At 46.8% G+C, this 26,331-nt stretch overlaps 11 protein-coding genes across 11 annotated transcripts; 6 read left to right on the forward strand and 5 right to left on the reverse strand.

Moving 5' to 3' along the window:
* Window positions 1-359: 359 nt before the first annotated feature.
* TRUGW13939_01152 (uncharacterized protein) lies at window positions 360-1,485 on the forward strand (the record flags this gene model as incomplete). The annotated part of the gene is made up of 2 exons (XM_035484355.1): window positions 360-485; window positions 565-1,485. The coding sequence occupies 2 exons, from the start codon at window positions 360-362 to the stop codon at window positions 1,483-1,485; spliced, it is 1,047 nt and encodes a 348-aa protein (XP_035340248.1).
* A 300-nt stretch (window positions 1,486-1,785) lies between these two features.
* TRUGW13939_01153 (uncharacterized protein) lies at window positions 1,786-3,244 on the reverse strand (the record flags this gene model as incomplete). Its single annotated transcript, XM_035484356.1, has 2 exons — window positions 1,786-2,037; window positions 2,090-3,244. The coding sequence occupies 2 exons, from the start codon at window positions 3,242-3,244 to the stop codon at window positions 1,786-1,788; spliced, it is 1,407 nt and encodes a 468-aa protein (XP_035340249.1).
* Window positions 3,245-5,900: 2,656 nt separating this feature from the next.
* Window positions 5,901-7,492, forward strand: TRUGW13939_01154 (uncharacterized protein; the record flags this gene model as incomplete). The annotated part of the gene is made up of 4 exons (XM_035484357.1): window positions 5,901-6,006; window positions 6,071-6,115; window positions 6,167-6,447; window positions 6,497-7,492. 4 exons carry the CDS (start codon window positions 5,901-5,903, stop codon window positions 7,490-7,492), a joined length of 1,428 nt encoding a protein of 475 aa, XP_035340250.1.
* Window positions 7,493-7,602: 110 nt separating this feature from the next.
* Window positions 7,603-8,630, reverse strand: TRUGW13939_01155 (uncharacterized protein; the record flags this gene model as incomplete). The annotated part of the gene is made up of 6 exons (XM_035484358.1): window positions 7,603-7,699; window positions 7,768-8,105; window positions 8,154-8,281; window positions 8,338-8,378; window positions 8,452-8,530; window positions 8,597-8,630. 6 exons carry the CDS (start codon window positions 8,628-8,630, stop codon window positions 7,603-7,605), a joined length of 717 nt encoding a protein of 238 aa, XP_035340251.1.
* Window positions 8,631-9,082: 452 nt separating this feature from the next.
* Window positions 9,083-10,247, forward strand: TRUGW13939_01156 (uncharacterized protein; the record flags this gene model as incomplete). Its single annotated transcript, XM_035484359.1, has 5 exons — window positions 9,083-9,176; window positions 9,227-9,655; window positions 9,715-9,812; window positions 9,860-9,931; window positions 9,993-10,247. 5 exons carry the CDS (start codon window positions 9,083-9,085, stop codon window positions 10,245-10,247), a joined length of 948 nt encoding a protein of 315 aa, XP_035340252.1.
* A 368-nt stretch (window positions 10,248-10,615) lies between these two features.
* On the reverse strand, window positions 10,616-12,055 carry TRUGW13939_01157 (uncharacterized protein; the record flags this gene model as incomplete). Its single annotated transcript, XM_035484360.1, has 1 exon — window positions 10,616-12,055. One exon carries the CDS (start codon window positions 12,053-12,055, stop codon window positions 10,616-10,618), a length of 1,440 nt encoding a protein of 479 aa, XP_035340253.1.
* A 1,926-nt stretch (window positions 12,056-13,981) lies between these two features.
* Window positions 13,982-15,484, forward strand: TRUGW13939_01158 (uncharacterized protein; the record flags this gene model as incomplete). The annotated part of the gene is made up of 3 exons (XM_035484361.1): window positions 13,982-14,212; window positions 14,301-14,825; window positions 14,933-15,484. The coding sequence occupies 3 exons, from the start codon at window positions 13,982-13,984 to the stop codon at window positions 15,482-15,484; spliced, it is 1,308 nt and encodes a 435-aa protein (XP_035340254.1).
* A 261-nt stretch (window positions 15,485-15,745) lies between these two features.
* TRUGW13939_01159 (uncharacterized protein) lies at window positions 15,746-17,835 on the reverse strand (the record flags this gene model as incomplete). Its single annotated transcript, XM_035484362.1, has 5 exons — window positions 15,746-16,620; window positions 16,677-16,857; window positions 16,909-17,244; window positions 17,318-17,599; window positions 17,662-17,835. 5 exons carry the CDS (start codon window positions 17,833-17,835, stop codon window positions 15,746-15,748), a joined length of 1,848 nt encoding a protein of 615 aa, XP_035340255.1.
* A 321-nt stretch (window positions 17,836-18,156) lies between these two features.
* TRUGW13939_01160 (uncharacterized protein) lies at window positions 18,157-20,414 on the forward strand (the record flags this gene model as incomplete). Its single annotated transcript, XM_035484363.1, has 4 exons — window positions 18,157-18,551; window positions 18,611-18,638; window positions 18,694-19,146; window positions 19,197-20,414. The coding sequence occupies 4 exons, from the start codon at window positions 18,157-18,159 to the stop codon at window positions 20,412-20,414; spliced, it is 2,094 nt and encodes a 697-aa protein (XP_035340256.1).
* Window positions 20,415-21,410: 996 nt separating this feature from the next.
* Window positions 21,411-25,111, forward strand: TRUGW13939_01161 (uncharacterized protein; the record flags this gene model as incomplete). Its single annotated transcript, XM_035484364.1, has 6 exons — window positions 21,411-21,480; window positions 21,534-21,823; window positions 21,951-22,585; window positions 23,495-23,602; window positions 23,655-24,793; window positions 24,885-25,111. The coding sequence occupies 6 exons, from the start codon at window positions 21,411-21,413 to the stop codon at window positions 25,109-25,111; spliced, it is 2,469 nt and encodes an 822-aa protein (XP_035340257.1).
* Window positions 25,112-25,503: 392 nt separating this feature from the next.
* On the reverse strand, window positions 25,504-26,066 carry TRUGW13939_01162 (uncharacterized protein; the record flags this gene model as incomplete). The annotated part of the gene is made up of 3 exons (XM_035484365.1): window positions 25,504-25,573; window positions 25,629-25,834; window positions 25,884-26,066. The coding sequence occupies 3 exons, from the start codon at window positions 26,064-26,066 to the stop codon at window positions 25,504-25,506; spliced, it is 459 nt and encodes a 152-aa protein (XP_035340258.1).
* Between the last annotated feature and the right edge of the window lie 265 nt (window positions 26,067-26,331).

The following is a 26,331-nucleotide window of genomic DNA, read 5'->3' on the forward strand; positions in this document are numbered from 1 at the left end:
GTTGGGGGGTTTTTTTTGGGTCTGATTGGAACTGGGATTTTTGTCGGTTTTATAAAGATTTTATCGTGTGATACTACTTATCTTATTTTTATTGTTTATTATTTGGCTGGTTACAGCATTACAGCAATGAGTCTGACTCTGGAAGAAGGACGTTTCAAGAATGAACAGATACACTTAACTTTTTTTCTTCAGTAGATTGACTTTAGAACTTGTTCATTGTTCATTGTATGTCAAAGAGGTGGCCCCACCGACCGGTCGAATTCCCCGCATGCATCTTCACTTCACTTCAACACAAACACAATAAACCCGATCGCAGCAAGCCAACAACAACCACAAAAAAATACATTGATAAATAAATAATGCTACTCGGCCTACCAGAACCCTTACCATCCCTCGTCGCAAAACGCTTCGCAGCAGCTAAAGAAGCAGGCGCATTAATCTTTTCCGCGACGCACTTGGCTGTTTTGCCAGCAGCGAGGGTTCACGTATGTAAAACTTCCACTAATTTTTTATTTTTTATTATTTTTATTTTTAAATAACCGCTGACTTTTTGTATGAGTGTAGTATCAGCTTCGATACTGCCCAGCACTATCCAAAAAGCCCCAGTCTATCAAGCAAGAAAAACAAAAAGGACCAAAAATAGATCCATTTGAGAATCCCTCACGGGAGTTGCTCGTTGCTGAGATTCCGTCATTAGATGACCAGGATGCAGGTCATATTCTTGTGCTGAACAAGTTTCCTGTGATTCCCAGGCATTTCATACTTGCGACCAAGCGATTTCGGAATCAGACTGATTTGTTGGAAAAGGAGGATTTGGAAGCTACGTTTGCGTGTATTCAGGCATGGAAGAATCAAGATAGTACTCGCGATGAAGACGAAGCAAAAAAGAACAGGCTGTTTGCGTTTTTCAACTCTGGCGAAGAGAGCGGCGCGAGTCAACCGCATAGACATTTGCAGTTCCTCCCTATTGAGGACATGCGCGAGCAGCAGCAAGACCAAGGCCAAGACTCGAAATGGATTCCGCTGATTGATCGCGTCGCGACGGCAGATGATGCAGTTATTACAGAATCTGGGTTGAGACATCTGCCAAGTCTTCCATTCAGGCATTTTGCATTGCCCTTGCCCTTGACCCCGTCGCCGGAGACGCTGTACGAGGGATATCTCTCTCTATACAGAGCTGCAGTCGAAGTTTCCTCTACTACTTTGGACTCCGTCGAAAAAGCAGAAAAACTCGCTCAGTCAGTCGGCCCAGCTGCCATCAGCTACAATTTCGCCATGACCGAATCGGCAATGATGATTTGTCCGAGGCGGAGCGAGATTGCATACCTCAATAATAAGAATAATAATGGCACAGATACTGGCAAAATATCGTTGAATGGAACGATATTAGCGGGGACGTTAATGGTCAAACAAGAGAGCGAATGGGATGAGCTGCGGAATGAACCAGAGAAGATTAATTTTCTGTTGGCTGATGTTGGATTTTGAATATATATCAATTGATAGATTGCTAGAAGAGATAAAATTAAATATACACCCCGAACTTGTTTGTTATCGTTTCAACATGAATCATATATCAATATACCGAAGATCTGGCCCAATACTCCTGCCGTGTAGTCGCTATGATGGATTCGGATAAAGCGTCAAATCGTGAATATAAAAGGTAGAGATCGTCAAAAAAAAAGAGCACTAGACATCACACATAAAAAAGAGTACAGTATCCTGCTACATAATCCAACGAGAGAAAAGAAAAACGCCGCGTACGTGCAGGTGCAGGTGCAGGTATATTCACGAATCGTCCGGAGAATTGAGCTCCTCCCACTTCCTCTTACAAGTCGCATACCCAAACTTGTACGAGCCCCCGTTTTGAGTGATATACTCGGCGACCCCTTTCCACGAGATTCGTGGCTCAGTACCAGCGTTCCTATCTTCGCTGCTGTATCCAGACATACTTGCTATCGATGTACGGCGCGATGATTCGCGGCGTCTGCGCTGGCGGCCGTCGGTGTGTAGCTTTACGCCTTGGTGAAGGAGTTGTAGCTGCCAAAAAGTGTCAGCAAGAGTTGCAGAAAAAGGGAACAAAGTCTCTTACATCTTTCTCCTCCCATACCGGCCTTCGCACTCTCTCGTCCGCGGTCTTGGTGAGCATTCTATACCGCCCGCGCAGCGTCGACTCTGCGTCGGAAATCTCGCCAAACTCCTTGATCTTGCGGTAGGATAGCCCGCGTTTCTTGCCTTCTAGCAAGTAAGTGTTCTTTTTGGCCTTGGTGTCCAGAGGCCACACGGGATGCCCGTGCTGGGCGGCGATTGTGGGCAGGACCTGCCTGTTTGCGACGGCGCGATCGCATGATGGGTCGCCGGGGGTTTCGGGTCCGTGGCCGTAGAGCGCCCGGTGATAGGTTGCTTCGCTTGTTATCTGAGGAGGCTTTGGCTTTTGGGTACGAAGCATCATCGGTCCGAACGGGGTGGAGGAAGAAGAAACAAAAGGAGACGAGGCCGAGGAAGCGCTCGAGGCGGGAGTCGCGAGAGATGGGGTGGTTGTGGTGGTGGTGGTATGTCTTTGGGATTGGTTGGCTGGTGGTTGCTCGGCCTGTAGTAGGGTTGTGGTTGTGTGGTCGTCTGCACGGTATCTTTCAAGAGCGCTCGGAGCCACGGTAGCGGATCTCTGAAGATCAGGAAGACCGTGCGGAAACAGGTCCTCTTCAGAGGCAGCCATGGTCATCGTATCCAGACCAAGACCGGTGTACTGGCTAAAGTACGGTAGATTCTGTTGCTGTTGCTGTTGTTGCTGCTGCTGTATCTCGGCAGTATGTGTATTGACGGCCATATTTGAAACTCTGACGACTTCGTTGTTGACGCCGTTGTTGTACCATGGCGAAGAAACTGGCTGCTGCGAGCCCCCCTGCTGGCTCCTGTTGACATTGTTGTATCCATTATTACTGAGAGCCACTCCCACGCTGGACAGCGGAGGGTCGTGTCTTGGATACCCAGTAACTATCGTAGGTGCCAGCATCATCATACCATGATGTCCACCTGTATTCAGGCCGTGTTGTTGCTGGTAGGTGGTATGCCTGTGAGGACAGTCCTGCTGCGTGTAGCAGCGGTTGCACATGGCATACGTCTCGTATTGATACGCCGTAGCGTTGTTGCTGTTGCCGGTGCCGTTGTTATACTCCGGTTCGAGTGGCTCTGAATGGGCGTAGCCAGCTTCGTAGGTGGGAGTCGTTTGATTGGGACTATAAGACATGGTAGATGTCCTTGGGTATGGTATGATGGGACGGAGAAGAGTTGTCCTGTGGACGATATATTGATCAATAGTGATCAAGTATGATAAACGGGGATGAAAAGTATATGTTATGAGGAGGAGAGAAGAAGAGAAGAAAGAAGAGAGGGAGAAAAAATGTATGTGTTGATGACAAGCAAGAATCAACAAGAAGGCGCAAAGTCCCGACAAAAAGACGGTGAAGCTGGTGTCTTGAAGATCAAGAGAAAGAAAAAAAGAGACAGGACGGGCGCTTCTAAAGGATTGATATAGAGTGGATCTTAAACACCTTTCCCCCCTTCAACAACCTTTTCACGGTTAGAGTGGGAAAAGGTTGACCAGCCAGAAGGGGAGAATAAAAAAAGAACCCCAATCCTTCAAGCCTCCACGAGCTCCGTGATTACGCCCCAGCGTTCTTTATCCATGTTTTGCCCCTCCTCAACTCCCTTTTTTTTTTGGATGCATCTGGCCTGAGGGCTGGACTGTGGAAAAAGTAAAGAAAGAGAGTTTCACGCATAGTCCATGTACATGATCAGTCTGCTTCAGACTGTTCTTTGCCCTGGCTAATACTGATGAAGACATAACCCCCACTTCAACACCACAAAAAAAAAGGAGAATACAAAGATAGTAGCAGAAGTAGTAGTACAGTTATGCTAGCGCGGCTTCATGCAGATGCGGCACTTGGGGCCTTGCAGATCAACCTTAAAAAGTCAATTGAACAGGCTGTACTAGCTGGGGTGGGTGCTGTTTCAGCTTCTTCTAGAAGGGAGTTTTCTTGAATGCACGAGTCCAAAAACAGAAATCTCCGTATAGGGCCGACAATGAGACAAGACGTATTCCAAGCCGTGAAACCAACTAACCTGTTTACGGCAATGTGTGCGTTTCTTTTGGGGTTTATTTTTTCCCCCACAGCTCCGGATAAATCCGTGTTGGGAAAGATTCTAGAAGGAAAGAGAAAAAAAAAGGAACTATCTGCAAAGGTCTTGATTGGGAAAGAGGAACTAGGTATGAATGAGTACAGGATATTGGTCGGGGATTAACGGAGATAATAACCACAATACTATTATCTGCGGCTCTTTCAACTGTTCGGTTCTATTTTGGGGGCATTTCTCTCACGACAATCTGCTTGAAGGGTATTGTTGTATCTGCGAGATTTGTCTGTTTCCGACACGCCTTGACTACGGGGTGGATATCATAATCGTGGTCGTAGTGTTGGTGTCCAAGTAGATAGATCCGCACTGTGTACAAGTTGAAGCGGTAGGTAGTGGATTAGCCAATGCGATTGAAAATTTCTGTTTCATCATGTCCATCACCGTTTGAGAAACCAGCACTGCCTGGACGTATCTTGAATATTTGATTGCGCTCAATAAAGCGATACCCACAGGAGATACATCCCTGGGATACCAGGGTTATGCCAGTGGTGAAGTTAGAGCTATCCGCCCAGCCGCTCGATTTCATTGTTACAGAGTACTATGTACTACCTTTGTGTGATCACCGCCTGTTGCAGCCTCCAGATACTCAAAAAGCGAACTCGCGTTGTGGCTAGTGTCGGCTCGTGTGACCCGGTTCCCCGTCGGCCAAGGGTGTGTCGCAAAAAAAATCCAGAGCATCCTATAAAATTGTAGTGATAGACTGCGGATATATCAACCGTACCAAGACGCCAAATCAAAATGCCGGGGGTGTTGTGATCTAGGCTGCACCCCGACGGAATAGGATGATAGGGCTGCGCGGTCCCACAGGCTAGTACAAAACAATCGAAAAAACAACAACAAGAGGGCCAATTTTAGCATGGATCGTGTGTCAGCCGTCAATGGTTTCAATGTTCGGATGCCGGGCCGGAGGTGGTTTCTTTATGCTTACCCACCAGTAGTCCGCTAGCAGTGATATGTATGTAATGCCTAGACCTTTTTAACAAGTTAAGAGGTACTGTTCTCGGGGCTGGATAATATACCACAGTTTTGGAAGATAGTTTCTCACACTTTACACCTTGTTCAAGTAAGAAATTAGAGGACCTTAACCACCCTCAGAATAGGCAAATCCATGACGATGAGAACTGAAGATGAGCAACTGAATGTTCTCAAAATGTTAAGCTGCATTAGCGCCATGCTTTAATTATCACTCAGCTTTGGGTGGTACTGGATCTAGAGTGACTTTAAATGAGGTTAGACCGGGTGGTGAATTCTACTTCTCTGCCAATAGTAGGCCTCAATAATAACGGGCATAGATTGAATTGTCCGACAGGGCCTTTATTCTAGTAGGGTTGGAGTCTTTTGTGCTGTTCCTTTGTTGCCTAATTCGGTAATCGGGGACAAATCGGGTTAGTCCGGCTCAACAGAGGTCATGTGATCCCCTGCGAGCGGTGTAGAAAGCGGTCAGGATTCTGCCATTCTCTGGGCGGTTTCCCTGGGGAGCTCGCGACATTTCCCCGCATGGACAACAATGAATCGTGCATCTCGCTGACTCTTGACATCCTCGACATCTTCTTCCCTGTTCTTTTTTTATTTCTCGAATACTCAGAGTTTCTTCTTCGCGAATCCTAACTGGTGTTTTTAAAGTTCGGCCCTACGAAAAGCGCTTAGAATAGTGCCAAGAGGACAAACACCGGCCTTCTCTTTCAAGCTCTCGCGATTCATCAGGTGGGATGAATCCCCCCGCCGCTGTCGACGCCTCGTCAAAGGCATCCGATATTTTCGGCGGCGATATCCTCCAGAATGACGCCGCCCGGCAGTCTCTGATAAAAGTGGATGGTATGACCTGGTCAAGCCATCTGGCGCACACGAGCACACGTGCACCTTGCTAATGCTTGTGTAGACAACCCCAAGTTCGAACTAGAATCCTATATTGCCAACTACAAGGGTATATAATACTGTCTTATCTGCTGATGACCGACCGACTAACATCAACTAGGACGCACGCGTTTTGACCGGTTATATTTGATCGGAAACTGCTCGACTATCCTCTCAACAGACGCTCTCAAATTAGCCCTTGCGGAAGGAAAATCGGGAAAAGATGTCAGCAGATACGAAAGAGCCGTCCAGGCCCTTGCAAAAGTCGCCCCGAGTGACCCCGAGGCGACGCTAGATCGAAAGTGGGTGGATCACAAAAAGCAGACTGTGAGGGCAGAGACGGATAAGCTGGAGCATGAGCTCAAAGGATACAAAAACAACCTCATCAAAGAAAGCATACGCGTAAGCCCCCCATCCTTTTTATGAGGTCAGAAGTAGCTAACGAGGTTAGATGGGAACGGACGACCTAGCATCTCATTACCATGCCGTCGGTGACCTGGTCTCGGCCGCGAAAACATATACACGCCTAAAGGATAACTGCACAACCCCCAGCCACACTGCCGCCATGCATCTCAAGATAATCAGCGTTGCCATTGAGCGTGGAGATTGGTTTGGTGTCCAGCAAGCCGCTGCCAAATACAACACAGGGCCGAAACCAGACGATGAAAAAGCCAAAAACCAGCCAAAGATATCCGCTGCCGTGGGTCTATCATATCTTGAACAAGGGAATTATCTCGAAGCCGCAAATCAATTCCTCGCCGCCGAGCCTACTCTAGGTGACAGCTATAATGACATCCTCACAGCCAACGATGTGGCCGTGTATGGAGGACTGTGTGCGCTGGCATCGATGGGCCGGAATGAACTGCAGCGGAACGTGCTGGAGAACATTCAATTTCGAAACTACCTAGAACTTGAACCGCACATTCGCCGTGCCGTTTCTTCCTTTTGCAACTCCAAGTTTCGATCATGTTTGGACATCCTGGAAGAATACCGCGCAGACTATTTGCTCGACATCCATCTCCAACGACACATTCCCGCCTTGTATACGGCCATTCGTACCAAGTCAATCGAGCAATACACGATCCCCTTTAGCCGAATTACACTAGATGCAATGGCCAAGGTCTTTGCCCCTGAGTTTGTCGGAGGTCTTGCTGCTCCCACGGATATCAATTCGCCATTTGTACAAGAACTGATTGCACTTATCGAGAACGGCACTCTTGATTCACGCATCGATCTCGAAAAGGGTTTGCTGGTCTCAAAGCAGACGAATTTACGAGCTGATGTACACAAGGGAGCCCTCGAAAGTATCGAAGAATACATCAAAGAAGCACATCTCCGTCTCATTCGGACCAACGTCCTTGGCGCTGGCTTGCAAGTTATGACTCCCGCAACAGAAGGCAAGGCGGACCTTGGAAATCGGCTTGGGCGGGCGCCAAGTTGGAATTGAGAAACAATACTGGCTGAGAATTTATAGAATGTTATGATGACTCGCATGTTACGATTACCTCTGCATTTTTTATTTACTAGAACGATTTTGCTACCTTGTACACACAAATCCTACAGCTTTGCCTTGTCATCCGTAAGAGACTGATTCCCCGGTTGTATTTTGATATCATCAAATGGCAGCTCTAGGAAGAGCCACATGTAGTGGAACCTGTACCGTTAGCAACTATCACGTAGAGTTGAAAAAAAAAAAAAAAAAAAAAAAAAAAAAAAACCAACCTATCACTCCCAAAAAACCCACACTCATCGAAAACCTCGCCCTTCTCTCCCGTCCTAACCACCCAAAACCAAGGCGCCCCAAAGGCACCCTTATCCAATGCCTCCTGCGTCTTTGCGAGCAGTTCATCCTTCCATTTCTTGTCATTGGCCGCGGCCATGATTTCCGCAACCTGGTCAGCCGAAAAGCCAGCTTGTGGGGACTGCAGCAATTTGGCAAGGACATCGGGCTTGGAGATGTCGTGGTGCTCGTACCAGAGCCATTGCCAGTAGAGGTTGAATGTTTCTTCAAATTTGGCGCGCGGGTAGGCTGATTTTATGTACGTGATTGCGCGTTGAGGCTATTGGTGTTAGAATGAGAATAAAATATAGATGTATATAAAACGTACGAGCAGAGATAGAATGGGGAAGAATGGCGGTGGTTCGGATTCTGGGACTCCAAAGTACCGAGATGCATGTCGACGGTCTGATGCTCCGAGCTTGGCTTTGGCTGGTAAAGTCCAAGGTGGTTTATTCCCTACAGAGTCATTAGCATGTCTTGATATTATACATATATAACAAAATAACACTCACCAGAGCCCACGTTTATCCCACCCAAGAAGACTGGGTGGAGTCTAATCGACGTAGCACAGGTTAGCGCGGTTCTCTGATTCAAAGGTGGCCAGAATAGGCATAGTATAGACGCACTCTATGCTGACGCCATGGCTGGCCAATACGTCGCGATGTCTCAAAATATGCCGAAAAGCATAGAACGAGTACGGCGAGACTGGGGTTGATAAGTTGATTAGTTGTGTTCTTCCTTGACGTCATTCGTAGATAAATACGCGCGTACCGCAGTCGAGATAAGTGTGAATTACTCCGCCCATGTTCGCCTTCGGTCAGCGAAGCGATTGAATAAAGTGATTTGTCTTTTTAGATGTAAAGTTAATGGCCGAAGGTGGTAGACTTGTAGTTGATGTCGCGAATGGCGACACGTGAGTTACAAAGTGGGGCCCCAGGAAACATCCTCGGTTGGCTCGACGAGCTTAAATTTCACGATCACTCATCAGCTTAATTCGGCCGTGCTTTGCCGGTTTGCCGGATTTGTCCTCTTTTTTGCCTCTCTGAGTAATGTATTACTTGAAACTGATTATTATTCAGGAAAGAAGAAATATTTCAATAATTAAGGCCTCGGCTTAAAGAAGAGAGGTCTAGCGATGATCGTGTCCTCAAGGGCGGGTAATATTTGCTAGCTTTCAGCAACCTGCAAATCTCCTGCTTTATATGTCATCGAAGAAATTCAAAGAAAATATATAGTCGAAGAACACAAACTGTAAAAATGACAGCAACCAAGCAAGTCGCCCTCGTCATCGGAGCATCGCGCGGCATAGGGAGACAGGTTTCCATCGATCTGGCTCGCAAGGGATATGTCGGTAAGTTTCCACACTTTCACGAAGATAAATCTGTCTAACGACGGTATTAGTTGTCGTAGCGGCAAAGACAACGTCTGATGCCAGCAAGACCGTCCCATCCCCACCAGACCCCAACTCACCCCAATCGACCATCAACACTGTCGAGCGTGAGATCAGGGAAGCTGGTGGTGAAGCCACCGCGATCGCCGTGGATACACGGGATGTTGAGCAAATCAACCACTTAGTAAATGAAACTGTCCGTATCTACGGCAAGCTTGACATTCTGGTCTACAACTCCGGCGCGATATGGTGGTCGTCTGTGGAGAATACGCCCATGAAACGGTTCCAGCTGATGCAGAAAATCAACCCAGAGGGTCTCTATGCTAGCGTGCAAGCGGCACTTCCACATTTTGGAAAGAATGGCTGGAAAGGTCGGATTATTGTTGTTTCACCCCCGATTTATTCTAGATTCTTTCGTGGAAAGACTGCTTACGCGATGGGTTAGTTGGTCGTGAAGTATTTTTTTTATTGGAAAGAAACCTAAACTCTTTATATATAGGCAAAGTTGGAATGAGTGTCTTGACGAAAGGATTGGCAATGGATTTCATTCGCCAAGGTCGAAAGGACATGGCAATTACCAGTATCTGGCCAGCAGCAGTAAGCTCCTTCCAATTTTGACATGAATAAAGCTCATCAATTCAAAGTCCATCGAGTCTGCAGCTACAGAGGGCATGGTGAAAAAGGAGCCTTCAACTGGAAAAGACTTGCGAAAACCAGTAAGCAAATTTATTTACTATCTGACCTCAGTCAACCTCTGCTAACGCTATACACGTCAAGACTATTTTCTCAGACGCAATTCTGGCAATGATCAGTGCCTCTGCAGAATCAGTAAATGGTCTTTTGGACCTTGATGAGGATTTCCTAAGAAATCGTTGTGGAGTCACGGATTTCTCAAAGTATTCTGTTGTGCCAGGTGCAACCCCTCGCCGAATCATGCCTGCTCAGTTTCCGACATTGGAAGTGGAAGAGCAGAATGACGAAGGTCAAAGGATGGACAGTACCAAAATTAGACGCGCCAAGTCGAATTTGTAATCTGATGATGGTTAGTTTAATGGAGTTGAGTGAAGCGAATAAAATACTTGCTCGCCCCATGGTAAAACAAACCCCAAACTCTGAGATACTGCGATTTAAATATCTTACCAGTGTTAGTATTAAATATTTGGTAGCATGGCTACAGGGATCTAAATTTCCTTGAAGCGTTTTTCTTTAAATTTCAGAATGATATTTCCACTCGTGGTTTATTATCATGCTTGAAATGTTCCATCAATTATTTGTATTCTATTTGCATTACGATGTCGAGAATTTACATCTATCGTAACCGCTCGAAGAACTGATACTTGATTATCATTTGTAACCATTACTAACCTCTATTCTAATACAATGTTATCTGATTTGCAAATTCAACTCTCTCGCAACATCTTGATAATCCCAAAGGAAAGCGTAGTAAGATTTTTACGTAGATCCGTCTTCATTTCATCGAGCGTTGTAGCTGAAAAGGCCACCCCCGAAGCAGTTTTCTGGCCATCTGAAGATGAAAATACTGGAGAATTTTTCTCAAAGTTGGCGCTCTTTTGCCCTATCTCTTGCCTAGGAGCATTCTGACGAAGCGAAAGTCTGTTCATCAATCCCTGCACGCGATGTAGCTCGCCAAGAATCAACCGAGCGGTAGCACGCCTGGCATCGTTGTCGTGAGAGCCTGAATAAGTACCAAAATTCCCCATGTTCTCCGTGGTAGTTGTATTTCTCCTGTCGTTGCTCATGGTACCTTCGTATCCTTCAAACATTAAGTGCCCCGGGCACTGCCGTGCTGCTTCTGTATACCGCTCAAGGATCTTGGAAATAATTGTGGATAAAATGGTCACAAGATAACCAGTTTCCACACACAGCGAACACTGTAAAATTTTGTCAACAGCTTCAATGAAGTGTCGATTTTGGGTGACCAGAGTTTGAGCAGAAAAATGGCCAATGTTGTAGTTTGTAGTATTATTTGATATCGTAGCAGCATCGCTCGGGCTCGTTGATATCGATGTTGAGAATGGCGTGTCGGGTATGAAAAGCTTACTCATTATATCCAAAGCCTGTATAATACAGCAACACGTCGATGTAGATTCGGATATTCCGCGACTGAAATTAGCACTGCGATTTGTGAGTAGCGCTTGGTGTGCCTCCGGATTAGGAAAGAATGATTTAGAAGGTAGCGTGCTCCTGACAGAGGGATTTCCAAAAGATGGGCCGGGGTCGAAATTGGTTGACGTGAGAAGATCTTCAATATCGTACGGTTCCTGCGAAAAGTTCGAGTCTAGCGTCCCCAACTCTAGGAAGTCCATAGGTGGTGTAAAGTTTCCATCGAAACCATTGCCTATCCCAGAAAGCCTGGGGGAGGAAGATTGCTCGAGAGGCGTCATAAGATCCGCGAGAACATCGATATAAGAGGAAAATTCGACTGTACCAGAGACATTTCTTGGTCCCGCTGAAGATGGACTCAGGTCTAAGAGAGCCATGGAGGACTGCTCGCTCGTGGATAGCCCTCTACCTGGATCATCTCGAATTAACGAAGTATCTGTATTGCTTGGATTCGTGCATGTTCCGCTAGTCTCAATTATGCGACGACTGTCGCGCTTTCGGCCTGGACGTTTTGTGACAAAGTACTCGCAGACGATTCCTCGTTTCTTGCATCGTGCGCATGTTGGCTTCTCCTTGGGACATCGAACTTTGGACAAGGCACAGGAGTGGCAACTATCGCGAATTTTGGACGTCGTGGAACGTGGTTTTCGTCGTACTGGTTCGTGTGAGTATGACGGCGTTGTTGGGAGTTGTGTACTGGAAGTTGATTTCTGCATGGCAACTTCATCTATGTTACAAAACAATATAAAACGAAACAAACTGAGCAGGGCATAAAACCTGGTTTGGAAAGTACCTTGTATAGAAAATTCGGTCAGCTCTCTAATTAAATTTTAGAATCTGACGATAATATCTAGCGACATTTGTCAATAAACTCCTTATAACAGTGGCGTCAATATGCTGGCATGAAGTGCCAACTGGTATATCGAGTGTTTATACAGGTCAACGTAAAAGAGTGAGTAAAAGCTACGCATGTGAAAATAAGTGGCCTGCAAGATCTAGGCCTAAGTAACCAAACAAAGAAGGAATGCATTAGAAGATACAGCGCTTAGCTTACCTAAACGATATATTCCCCATGGAGAGCTTCTCGCCCGAATCCTAGGACCCATTTGCTAGCATGGATACGATGCCAGGTAGCTGATAGTGGTTACATAAAGCGTCAAGGGTACATCAATCAGCAGTCAGTGATTGGACGAACTCTCAGATGCTCACTTAACCGAGACTAGCCCTAGCACATAACCAACCATCCTCAAAAACCAAGCTTTCACTAGTGTCCGAGTTCAAGATGTCAACAAAAACGGCACTAGACTCCGACGTCGGTTGATATGCCAAATATTCAAAAAAACCAAATCATTACTTACATAAGTATATCCCTTTTTGATAACAACAGAACTATTGACTTCTGGGTCTCCATGCAAGGCTGGCATGGAAGAAGAGCCCAAAGCGGCGAAGTGCAGGCGGCGACCACACAAGACATGCATTCGGTAAAGTCTGGTCAGCATTTCCCCGGGGTCTCAAGGACTTAGCTTAGTGTCAAGCAGGAGGTTATCTCCTTGGTCACTCCGATCCAGACCTCAACTTGGCCAAGCGGCTGATCCCCGGCCACACGTGGGGCCGCGCGATCCACTCGATTGCCTCTCGGCCCGCAGTTCAGGACGCCCGGGAAGATTTAATCTGCGCCCCACCCGAATATTGTGTGTGGGTGGTTCGCCTAGATTAGATGTTCTTGCACTTTACCCTGGCCGAATTTTCAATCCTCCGAGAAATAGTCAGGTCACGGAAAGTACATGCTGTGGAGTGGCTTCGACCGGCGACTATCGGGATGTATCTGAGCATCATCGATTGATCGATCCACCTACTACTAGTCCAAGATAGTCTGACTAGTGTAAGCTTGGAGGGTCAACTTCGTGTTGTCTATGTGATAAGCCAATAACATCCACGCATAATATACATGATGAAATACGAGTTTCCTCCCAGTTGACATCTCCTGTCTTTCAGTCTACCTTTTAATACTGTCCGATTGGCTGAATGCTCAATCGCATCTGTACCGAACAGGTAATACCTGACCAACTTATCACAGCAATATGCAGCCTCAGCCCTGAGGTGCATGTAAGCTCGAATGAAGCCAAGCCCGACCGCCATGCATGTATGATGTTATCTGCGCCCTTCATTCTCTGGCGTTGGCAGCGCCATTAATGGGCGCTTTCACCTCAATGTAATAATCCGAGCTGAGACCCAGTTTTAAAGTCGGGGTGTATAATCAGTATACGCAGTATTTTCGTATTTCTTATCTGCAAGCTGTCTGCAATGAAGAGACCATATTGCATTGCCTGACAGCGAGGAAAATATTGTTGACAGGCCGGTTTGTAAGGAAGAATACAGGGATCCGGGGGCTAACTGTTGTGAATGAACGATTTTGCATTGTGCTTCGTTTGTTGAATAGAAACATATTCTTGCATACTGTCTGTGTCGGACAATTTTCAACCAATTTAAGAACACAAAGAATAGCAAAACGTCAAAAATGCAGACGCCAGTATATTCTCAACCGACAACACCATAACCATCGACTGATTCAGAGAACACATCATACTAGAGTACAACCCGAGTTTTACGTTGTCCATTAATCCAGCTAGACGCGGTCTGCAATGATGGACAACTTGAACCAACTGCAGATTTACAGCACCGAGCTTGCCACCGCTTTTACAAGCTTCTTGAGCCATTCTCAAAACAGCAATTTCCAACAAGGTCCCATCGCCCAGCCAGCCTCTGACATGAATGAAGTACAACGAGCTAGGGAGAAAATATTATCGCTTCTTACAAAGATCAGGACACTGATATGGGGTCCAACAGACTTCCTCCAACATCTTGCGAGTCAGGTTTGCATTACAATTCTCCTCTTGTCTCCCCAACGGAAAAGAAGACCGTACGACAAGATAGAACTAACCGGAGAGAATCTCGCCACAGAACGAGATCCTTGCTTGCTTGCATTGGCTAGGAGAGAATCAGATCTTAGCCTGCATCCCCTTGGCTGGAAGCGTTCCAATTAAGGACATCGCCGATTTGACTGGGGTATCAGCGACGCAGTTGAGCCGTATCATCCGTCTAGGTGCTACCGTCGGCTTCCTCGCCGAACCAAAAGCTGATCATGTTGCCCATACGCAGCTCTCGGCGTCATTTTTCTCGAATCCCTCGCTTCTAGATGCCGCAACATTTCTCTCGGAATTTGTGGCCCCGGCCACCCTGCAGGTGCCTCAGCAAGTTACCCAGCGGGCCAGCGACTCGCAGCCGCAGCATTGTTCTGACAATAATGTCCTACCTTCAGTCGAATTATTCCATGTTGCACGTGAGCGGCGGCCAAAGATAAATCGTCAGTGGCCAGCATATCTGCACCACGTGGGAGGGGTGTACACTGCCAAGGACGTGGCCGCAATTCTTACCCAGCTCAACTGGGCGAAAATCGGCAATGTGCCTGATGTTTGCATAGTTGAGGTATTCTGATCATCCCAGTTATTTCCATTTCTGGTCTTGTGTAATTCTTGAAATGACAGCAGTGGCTTGGTTCTGCTTTTTTTTTTCGCTGACGAGAAACAATATAGGTCAACGTGCAGCCGTTATCAAGCTCAATAGGCCAATGTCTTGCTGAAATATACCCAACCCTGTACTTTAATGTGCAAGTCCTTGACCAAGAGCCTGGTGTGGCATCTGGACGAGAGCTGGAGGACTTCAATCCTCGCCTCACGATTACCGGCCGCACTTTAGGTAAACGACAGGCTGTCAGCGAGGCAGTGGTCTACATCCTCCACCTCCCATCAGCCTCACCAAGCTTAGTTCTCAATGAGCTCACGGCCCACCTCGACGCCCTTCGCACCCGCGGTAGCATCATGCTCATTCTGACAGCTCGTGTACTCCCCGAACTGGGTAGTCTGTCCGACCCTGGAGCAGAGGCCACAGCGCGCTCACGCGATCTATCCTTGCTGCAGCTGACCAATGAAGGCGAAATGGAAATGGACGAGCTGCTCGAGGTTATAGGTACAGTCAGAGATAACACCGGGAAGTTGGTGGTGACAAAGAAACTCTGTGCTCGTAATGGCTTGATCGTCGCTTTGGTAGTCAAGTACCAGGCCGGTCAGTCTATGCGTGAAATCTAGTTGTGTTTCTTAGACTTCATTTATTCGGTATGAGTTTACATACTATAATTGCCAATTCTAGAAATTGGCAGATATTAAATAGTGACGCTGAATAAATTAGGCTATATGTGAGTGGAGCTAAAATTTTCTATCGTACAATTTTAATTGATATATCACAACATTTGCAACCCCCCATATTAACTAGTCTAGAGATATCATTAATAAAACATTACTGCGGATCCAAGCAATGCAAAATTCCCCCTCCCCATCTAAATTAATTAATTATGTCGTTTCTGACTTTGAAGTGAATTCTCGGTATGACTCCTTTGTTTCCGTAGTAACCTCAGTGTTAACCTCGTGGGAAGCAGTACGTGTCGCCTCGGTGCTGACTGCTGATGCAGTTTCCTGTTTCAATTCGGTCCCCTTTTCGGTCGCATCATTTTCTTTCTCCACGTCGGTTTCGATAGCTTGCTCCTTCTCGGTTGACTCAGCCTGGCCTTTTCCTTGCTCGGCATCGGGTTTCTTGAGGTGCTTCTTGACAGTGCGCCACTCCATAAAGGCGGCGCCTATAGTTGCTAGACAGGCTAGTATAAGGCCTACCTGGAAGCACACGCGAAGTGACTCATTATAGTCGACCAGAGCATCGGCATGATGATCGGCAGGCACGAAGTTGAGGATATCAGTAGCGCCTGTACTCTGGATGAGCTTCGCAGTAATTCCTGGGATATCGGCAAGGCGCTTGGTCAGCTGGCTGTCAAGCACGTTTTGACCGACCGACGTGAATACAGCACCAAAGAGCGTCTGCCCAAAGAACATGAGTGAGGCACCAATGGCCACTTGGTCTCGTGGGAGTACAGTCTGAGCGGCCATGTTAGGCGCCTGGTTGGAGCAGCCAAGACCGAATCCGTAAAGGATTTGGTAGCCAATCCACTGCCCAGTAGTTGTATTGACTTCGAGAGTGGTGAGCATGCCAGCGCCGATTGCCGTGAGACAAATACCAAAGAGCATAAAGGGCGTGTAGTAGCCAATGCGGGAAACCAGTTGACCGGTAAGGATAGAGGCTATCACGATTGGTATGACCATGGGAAGAAGGCGAATACCACTGTTGACGGCAGAAGCACCGTCAATAGCTTGGAAGTAAATTGGAAGGTAGTAGACTGTTATTTTATTAGCACACAGTACCATGGATTTTCTTGCGGTTACGCTGGCGTACCAAGTAGATTCATATGAGCACCAATGCAAAGGCTGACCCAGAAGCCAGAGGCAATGCTACGTTGGAGAAAGACGCGTGGTGGCAGTGTAGCCTGCTCTGGCTTCCACACTTGGATCAAGGCAAAAGCGATCAAAAGGACAAAAGCGACTACCAGCAAGGCAATAATTCGTCCCTCGCTCCACTATATTATGTTAGCGAGATGTTTCCAATGTACAAATTTGTGTTATCTTACAGCATAGGTTGTACCGCCCCACTGCAAGGCCAAACACAGACTGATAACCCCTGGAACTAGTGCAATCAGGCCCATCACATTAAGCTGCCGCAGCTTATCTTTCAGAGGAATATTCGCAGTTGGACGATCGGGAACGTGGAGCAGAAAGAAGATAAAAACCATGACCACGCCTCCCAATGGAAGGTTGATATAAAAACACCACCTCCAGGTGACATCTGTAGTAAAGGCACCGCCAATGAGGGGACCGGCGACCGATGCGACTGCAAACACAGCACCGAAAAAACCTTGATATTTGGGTCGTTTGTGTAGGGGAATAGCGTAGACGATGACGACAATCTAGAGCGTGATGCATTAGTAAATTCGCCCTAGTATACAGGTAGACTTGCTGTGAAATCGGAACAAGACTTACGACGCCAGAGAGGATTCCTCCAGCCCCCAGACCAGCAATTGCTCTACCGAGTATAAAAGCTACCGAGCTGGGAGCAGCCCCACACAGAGCTGAGCCGACTTCAAATAGGACGATGGATGTCAAGAAGGTAGCTTTGACATTGAAGAATGTGTAAACCTTGCCGAAAAGGAGCTGGAAAGCACAATTTGTGAGCAAGTAAGCAGTGCCATACCAGCCTATATCGCCAGCGGATTTGAACTCGTTCGTGATTTGGGGGATGGCAGTCGAGATGATGAGGCGATCCTACATAGAGCAGTTTAGGTCAGTACTACAGCCAAGACTTAGGGCTTCGGGGTTCCACGAACCAGGGAGACAAGGAACATGCCGATGAAGATGGATATCATTAGTAACGCGAGTTTAAACCCCGTGGGATAGTCAATATCGGTTTGGTCCTGACTCTTCCCCTTGGTGTCCTGGCTGACAGGGGCATCTTTGCCAGTCACAGGCTTCTCGCCGCCTTCTGAAGCTGGCGGCGACATGATGTTGCGCTGTTGTGGAAGGCTGATGGGTGCAGGGCGCTGCATGACAAATGATTTTTCTGATTGAAAGAGAATAAGAAGAGCAAGAACCAAGCAAAACACCTACAGCCCCTGCAGGCAGCTGCTATATAAAGCCTGGGTCGCGCCTCGGTGCTCAAAATCTAGTTTTCTGCCTCCGAGCCCCGACGGGCAACCACGTCAACGGCTCGCCGCTCGGCGAACTCTTTCATTTTCTTTCATTTCACTCCGAATAGCGATCTGGACCGAAAAAATAAAACTAATGTTTGATAAATATTCAAATATTATCTAATTGACCCGGAAATGCCTCTTCCAGAACTAGGCGACAGCTTGAAAAGCTACTCGTGCTTGACCTGTCGCCAGCGCAAAGTCAGATGCGATCGTCGCACGCCCTGCTCTAATTGCACCAAGGCAGAAAAGCAATGCAGTTTTGTTCCTCCAGTTCGGGGCAAACGGAAAATAACAAAGCCGCCGAGAGAAGGCCTCCATGCGAAACTGAAACGATACGAAGAGCTGTTGCGCTCATATGGCGTCAAAGTCGAACCGTCTGAGGATGGGGAAGAATCAGAGTCCGAAGTCGCATCACAGCTTGATACTGAGATGAACGATGCCGTCGAACCTCAAAGCAAACCACTCGAGATTGACGAGGCCAATCCAAAGCTCATAACCAAAGAGGGCAGCTCGAGATATTTTGATAGGTATGGACTTGCCATTCATCTCTTGTTTAAGGGTACTGGTCTCCTAACAAGTGTTTCAGTGCACCGTGGTCAAAGTTAGGTGAAGAAGTACAGACCTCTTTTCTTATGCTTGTTGTATTATCTTGGGCTGAACCTCGTCCAGTTTCAACATCCGGAGGTAGGAGACATTGGTGAGCCAATGGCAGAGTCAAATGCTCAAGAAAGTGGCATTTTTTTCGAGCCTGAAAGTAATTACAAATTGGAAAACTTGTCGAGCCTCCACCCTTCGTTCCAGACCCTACCGAGATTAAGAGAAATATATGCCGATCGAGTGGACCCTTGGATTAAGATCCTGCATCTTCCGACTTTTTGGGCTGTGTTAACGGAGGGGCTGCGACATCCTTACGACATGCCTAAAAGCGTGGAGGCGGCAATATTTGCTTTCTATCTCGCTACTGTTAGCGCTCTATCAGAAGATGAGTGTCAAGAAGTATTTGGGACACAGAAAGCGGTTATGTATTCTCGTTATAGGGCTGCGACTCGCCAAGCGTTGGTGAATGCTGGATTCTTATCAACATCTAGCCCGATGACTCTTCGGGCATATAGTCTCTTCATAGTAAGCGTAGTTATATGTTTTGACTAGCGGTTGAGCTAACAAATAAAAAGATGAGCGTTAGAAAAAGTTATCGAGTCGATACCCTGTTTATTTTGTCAGGAGTCGCTATAAGACTTGCACGCAAAATGGGGCTTCACCGAGATGGCACGTCTCTTGGACTATCTGCGTTTGATACAGAAATGCGGAGGCGACTTTGGTGGTATCTTGTTCATGTGGACTTTCGCACTGCTGACGTGCTAGGCACCCGGCCTTCTATGGACCTTTCTTCAGGCGACACCAAAGTACCCCTGAATGTCGAGGATGAGGATCTCGACCCAGATATGGTGGATCTGCCATCAGAGAGAACCGGAATTACCTCAATAACTCTCTGTTTGATTCAGTGCGAAACTATGGAGACTCTCCGTAGATTCTCCACGGCTTCTGGCGATGTCCGTTGGGAAGTTCTCTTTAGCCCAGACGTGAGCGTCGCCAAGAAGGAAATCATCATTAATCAGATTGAAGATCATCTTGAAAGGAAATATTTGCGGTACTGCGACCCGTCGGAATCGCTTCATACCATGGCGTCGATCATGATCAGGTCGTCAATATGCAAGATGAAGCTTTTTGCTCATAGCCGTCGACAGTTCGCCAAAATCACCGCCGAAACTTCACAGCGCGAGCGCAACATAGTGTTTGAAAATGCTACCAAACTATTAGAATATATAGCTTTGCTGAAGGGAGGCCAACATGGGTTGGAGAAGTACATGTGGCAGATTGGGACAAGTTATCTCTGGAACACGATTCTTTACGTGCTTATCGAAACCCGACACCGCAAAACAGGGCCCGAAGTAGACCGATCCTGGCGATTGATTGGAGCAGTCCTATCACACTACCCCCAGGTGTTCGAAAAATCCACCGGGGCTGTATACACTGCCCTGGGCAAATGGATTCTAGAAGTCTGGGATCATTATGTCGCTGCTTCAAAGGCAGAAGGCCTCTCAGAACCATCAACCCCTGAATACGTCAGTGCGATCCGTCGGTGTCGGAGACCAGAAATGGATGTTTCACCTTCAGACAATCCAGTGTTAGATGCCAGACCTACCACGGAGGGTTCGCTCAGCTACGGCAGTGTCTCATCTCAGAAATATGAGCCAAATCTGCCTGATTTGGCACCATTCGAATCCTATGATTTTCCGGATCTCCTCTCCTTTGAGATGAACCCGAATGATTGGGAGCAATGGGAGCAGCTGATTGCAAAGCACGAATTCGCTCACGTTGACGGCATGTAAAATAAATCCCTTGGTTTCGACTACTGTAAAGCCTAACATGGCAATATCATACTCTACAAGTACAACTTGAACCTAAGACTCGATCTTCTGTAAGTTAGACATACGACCCCGGAAGTTGTATCCATAGGCATCTGATTGAACGAACTCCAACTCGGTAATAGGACTTATCTTACCCCTCACCCTATCTATAAATTCGAAGCAGCCTATACATTCGCCCACCACAGGCTTTCCACTAGTAGATGCATATGTAGTCATCATGTGGCGTGCTTACTTGGCATAGCTTAACAACGGTATAAGTCCCAAAAAAGCCGAAGACAACAATTTCCCAGCCAATCTCATCATGTTCGGCCCGATAAATCTCCCTCTCGGGAGGAATAATATCTAGCATAACAAAGAAATATTCGTCATCTGGCGGCTGAGGCGAGCGCCATGTGATAAGGGTGCATTAAGAAAAAGCTTATCACATTCGCAAAACAGAAAAAAAGAAAACAGAAGGGAAGTCGATATTCTTATGTCTTAACCGCAATGATAGGTCTGATCGACTAAACAACTAGTCACAATCGAGATATCCACCGGGTTTTATAATTTTAAAAATCGCCAATAGGCTGATTAATCCGATATCAATGATCTTGCACCAGCTGTGCAACTCCCTCTGGCCAGGAGATATCGAAATCAGGGGCTTATGATCTGATCTAACCGGTTCTATATTTTGCTTGTTCTGGTTGGTGTGTCAAGTTTTCGGAGGCATTGATTCTCCATGTATTTGATCGATACGTGCAAGGGGTATCGGGCTCCGATGTCTTCAGCTACGCTAGGGGTTTGAATTACTAGGTTTTGTTTTCAATGTTGTCTAAGATATAACTTTGCGGGGCTTCCCACTTGAACTGGAGTATTTAGCTTGCATGTACTTGGTAATCTCTATTCAAAGTACTTGACCACAAGGACATTTTTCGTGTCAATATATTTGAGGAAGAACTACATGTAAAGACAGTTGCAATGTCCGCCACAATTGAAAACAAGACCGAACTTAAAGTGGTGCTCGGCGCCATGCTTCTGGGCAAAGAAGGTACCAAGCACGATTTTTCTATTAATAAATAAACAGGGTTAATCATTTCACAGGCGCTGGCCCAGCTCGCGTGCACGACCTAGGCGACTGTTCTACTATGCTGGATGTGTTCCAGAAGCACGGACATGCAGAGGTCGACACTGCGCGCGTGTACGGCTTCGGCTCCTCTGAGTTGTACCTGGGCCAGTTGAAATGGCAGGACAGAGGCATCATCATGGGCACGAAGCTTAATGCTCGCGGGACGTACTCGCACAAGAAAGATAGCGTCAAGCCTGGGCTTCTGGAGAGCTTGAAGGCATTACAGACGGACAAGGTTGACCTGTGGTATCTTCATGCTCCTGATGTAAGCATCTTCACATTTTTTTAATTATGGTTTTTAAGTCTCTCGAGGTCGAGGTTCTTAACGAGCTTTTCAATATACGGATTACGAACTTTACTCCTTTGCGGATAATGCTGACATTATTTTACAGCACAGCACACCGTATTACGAAACTCTGAAGGCAGTCAATGAGTTATACAAAGAAGGGTACTTCAAACGATTCGGAATTAGCAACTACACAGCCTGGGAGGTGGCACAAATCTACGAGTTGTGCGAGCGACACGGTTGGAAGAAGCCAGACGTGTATCAGGGCGTGTACCACGCATTGCACCGTGCCGTTGAACCAGAGCTCTTCCCATGCTTGCGACACTACGGAATCGCGTTCTACGAGTTCAGCCCCCTAGCTGGTGGCATGCTCACAGATCGGTACCAGCGCCACACTACCGAGCATGAGGCTGGAAGTCGTTTTGATCCTAATAGTATGAAGGGTGCAAATTACTTCCGCCGCCAGTACTGGAATGATGCATATTTCGACGCGCTCGATGTGATCAGACCAGTAGCCAAGAAGCTGGGAATGACGACCGCCGAGGCGGCTTCTAGGTGGGCAAGCCATCACAGTTTCATGAAGAAGGAACACGGCGATGCCGTTATTACAGGCGCAAGTAGTGCGGCACAGCTGGAAGAAAACCTAGCAAATCTAGAAAAAGGTCCGTTGCCAGAGGAGATGGTGAAGGCGTTTGACGATGCTTGGGAAATTGTGAAGGGAGTTTGTGGACCATACTTTCAGTGAGAATTCGTACTTTACGTTTGAACTACATAGGTATCTAGAGAAAGCATAGTTGACATGAACATTTGAATTGTTCTGGACTATTTTAAGGAATCTACTCGAGCCTGTCGTAAAAAAAGGTGATTATAGGCCGGAGACATTTTTGAACGGTAGGGGAAAAAATTTAAAATAATAGTCAATAGTAACATATGAATAGCAAGTGAGGGCATAATTTCGAACCATTCTTGGTACGTGATGAGATCGGAGTAGCTCCGATGGACGACAGCGGGTGATCGACGAGCTAGTCTGGTAGCGTCGATTCGGGGACCCATTTACGGGTCTGACAGTTGACCCACCCGGCATAAGCCCGACGTTTGTCGGTACAATGTTTATTTACTTCGGTCGTCATTGCTGTGTAGGTCGGGTTCCTAGTTCATCGGCGTGTCGACTTGTCGACTTGATCTAGATTTCTCTACGCAGCTAAGAAGCGGGGTGTATCATGCACTATTCCCTAGAAATCACACCCATGGCTAGCTTGATCCGAGTCATGGCCGGCACAGGCAGAATGCAAATTTTGGCGACGGTTGCATGAATTCAACCGAAACCCCAATTTTCCATGTGGGGTGATATCAAATTATATCCCCCGAAAATCTAGATCAATCCGGAAGAAAATAACAACTGCACAAATGGGCATAACGCTTGTGCCTGCCATCTATGCTACATGTAGCAGGCATATGAGACATTTTCTTTCGAACTCGCCCAGTTATTATATCCCTTGTGTATAAATTTTTCCGAATTTATTTTTTCAATATGGAAATCGTTTCCAATCTAACATCGTCAACTCTTCTGGCAAGCATGGACCTGAATTCGCAGGATTTTCAGTCGCCGGTCACGATTGGGTTGGCAGGCTTCATAGCTACCCTGTTCAGCTTGCTAGCATATATGTCCTACAGCCCTCGGGTTGACAAAAAATCACCAGCATTCACACCAGATACCGTCCCGTTTATTGGATCATGGAGGTTCTTTACCCAGAAACTGTAAGCGCGTCGTGTTTCTACTTTAACTATCCGTTCTAACTGAGACGTATAGGCCTTTTTGGAGGAACTCCATGGCAATTTCGAAAACTGGAAATTTTAGTTTCTGGCTGGGTAAAAACCACGTCGTCGGGGTGTCCGGCGAGGCCTCTCGCAAGATGTACCTGGACAGCCGTAGCCTGCACCTCATCAAGGGAATCACACTCATAGGACATGGCCCGGACTTTATTGATGGACGATCAACGGTAATTCACGATATTTGGAAAGCGGCGTATACAAACGACCGCACGTATGCTACGAGACGTCTACTCGACCTACAAAAGTCGGAACAGCTCGTGAAGCGTCTTCCCCGCGTAACCAGAGACGCCCGCACTACCTTTGAGTCAATGGCCTCGAGGTCCACTGGAATCATGAACCCGGCAAAGGCTTGCTACCGTCTTGTTGTGCTGCAGGGCTCCCGTCTAATATGTAGCGATGAGATCGCGGATGATACTCAGCAGCTGAATCGCCTTGTGGGCTATGTATCGACCCTGCAATCTACTAGCAGTCTCCACCTTCTTGCCTTCCCATGGCTTTCATACTTTAGTGTATCTTACTGGAAGCGTCGTTGGGGGCGTAATGGCATTACTCAGCTGGTCAAGCCTATTGTCAACAGGCGTATGAAGAAGGGCGCCCCTCGCGTGGATGATTCTTTGCAGCTTCTTATCGATAGTGGTGATAGCAAGGACTATATTACCAACTTCTTGATCAGCATGTTATTCATCGTGGCGGCCAACGCCGGTGTTCTCTCCGGTGCTATGCTAAATATCGTGGCTCATCATCCAAAATGGCAGGAAAAGATATACGACGAGATCAAGGCTGTCGCTGCGGCGCATTCGAAAAACAAAAATGCCCCCTTGGTCGATCAACTCGATTCAATTCCGCTCGGTGCCTGGGAGACATCGTTTCCGTCAATTGATCTCTGCTACAAAGAGGCCATTCGTATGTGGGTTGCTTTCCCCATGGGTCGATTCAACGATACGAAAACCGCAATTCCTATCCCCGGAACAAATGAAGTTATCCCGCCCGGGAGCTTCGCGTGTTACAATACTCTCGATGTGCATTACAACGAGGAGCTATATCCGGACCCTATGACGTGGGAACCTGAGCGCTTCCTCGAGGGACGCGAGGAGTATAAGAAAGAGGCATATGGATGTGAGTATTAACCCTTCATTATGTAACCTGTGTTCTATATTATGCATCAACATGTTCCTACATTATGAAACTAGCTAATCCCTTTTCAAAGACATGGGTTGGGGCGCAGGCCGTCACCCTTGTACCGGCATGCGTTGGGCGAAGCTGCAGCAGAACATCATCCTGGCCTATGCACTGGCGTTGTACAAATGGAGTGGCTGTGACGAGCATGGTGACTCAAACCCACACTTTGTCCAACCAACAACGGCCCTGAACGAGCTTGCGCCTAGTCTGCCTCAGGGTCTTTGGTGCAAGTATGTTCCTAGGGAGAAGGTTTAATAACCTACTAAGGAATGCAGCTTTGGATTACGAGAGATGACTGGGAATAAATAATTTCCATACTATGTGCATTGTGTATAGAGCCAAGTACTTGAGAAATGACACAACTAGCCTGCACACAAAATTTTCACGATTAATTAGCATTAGAGTAGAGCATTACAAAACCTAGGAATCCTATAACTCGGGTTTATTGAAAATAATGAAGGAGAGTCCGTGGCTATCAACTAATAGCTTTATAGCCTTCATAACTTCAAAGTTCTATACTACAAGAAGAGAGATTAAGGAGGGAAACCGTGTATTATTTACAATATATAGCAAAATTTTTTGAATAATTTGGGGTTTCCAATTTCAATTAATATGTTGACTCTTAGTAGCAGAGAACAAAGCAATGATCAACACGGGTTGAAGCCGTCAACGACCTCGCCGTCCCTCACAAACTCCTCAATCCACCCGATTGTCATCCTAACAGGATCATTAAGCTTGCTTCTTTGGGTAGTAAAAAGATGTCTACACTTACATGCTTTTCTTCGTATCAGCAAAGTTTTCGTGGTCACCCGTGAGATGCTCTTTGTACCACGGGTCCTGCTTCATGCGCTTGTAGTCATCGACAGACTCAAAGACCACCTGACTAAAACAGTCAAAGTCTGCGATGTTGCACATTTGGGGATCAAATAGCCGAGTCATTAGCTTGCGAGTTGCTGTTTGATTATGGATCTTATATTTCTAGCCGTCAGAAAGAAACATCATCGTTACGTTCAAAGGGGAAGGTCACCTGCGTCCATCTCTTGATTCCGTATTTTACCATGAGGTCCTTGGTCATGGGTGCCGAAACATTAACCATGTGGTTATGGTAGTCCTCCTCACTCATGCCTGGCTTGCGATAGCCACAGATAGTCAAGCAGAGATACTTGACTTTGGCTGGGCTAGTGTCCTCGGGCTTGTCGACGGCGGCCATGTTTGCATCAATTGCTAGTTATCGAATGGGTCTATGGTATGAGAAAGAAGCTTAATAAAAATTGAACGCGTTATCTAATAAGCAATGCCTAAAAGAAAAAGGAATGGTCGGCATGGCACAGGCTATTCGGGTGGTTGCTTTCGGTCCGATAAAGAAACAGATAAGAGAGCCCGATCCCTCTGTTGTTAAGTGGGCCTAGGTATACTCTGGCAAAATTTTCACTTCGTTACACTACGAAAAACGCAGTCACTATACGCTATTCACT

The sequence above is a fragment of the Talaromyces rugulosus genome, chromosome I, assembly GCF_013368755.1.
Source record: "Talaromyces rugulosus chromosome I, complete sequence".
Taxonomy (NCBI): domain Eukaryota; kingdom Fungi; phylum Ascomycota; class Eurotiomycetes; order Eurotiales; family Trichocomaceae; genus Talaromyces; species Talaromyces rugulosus.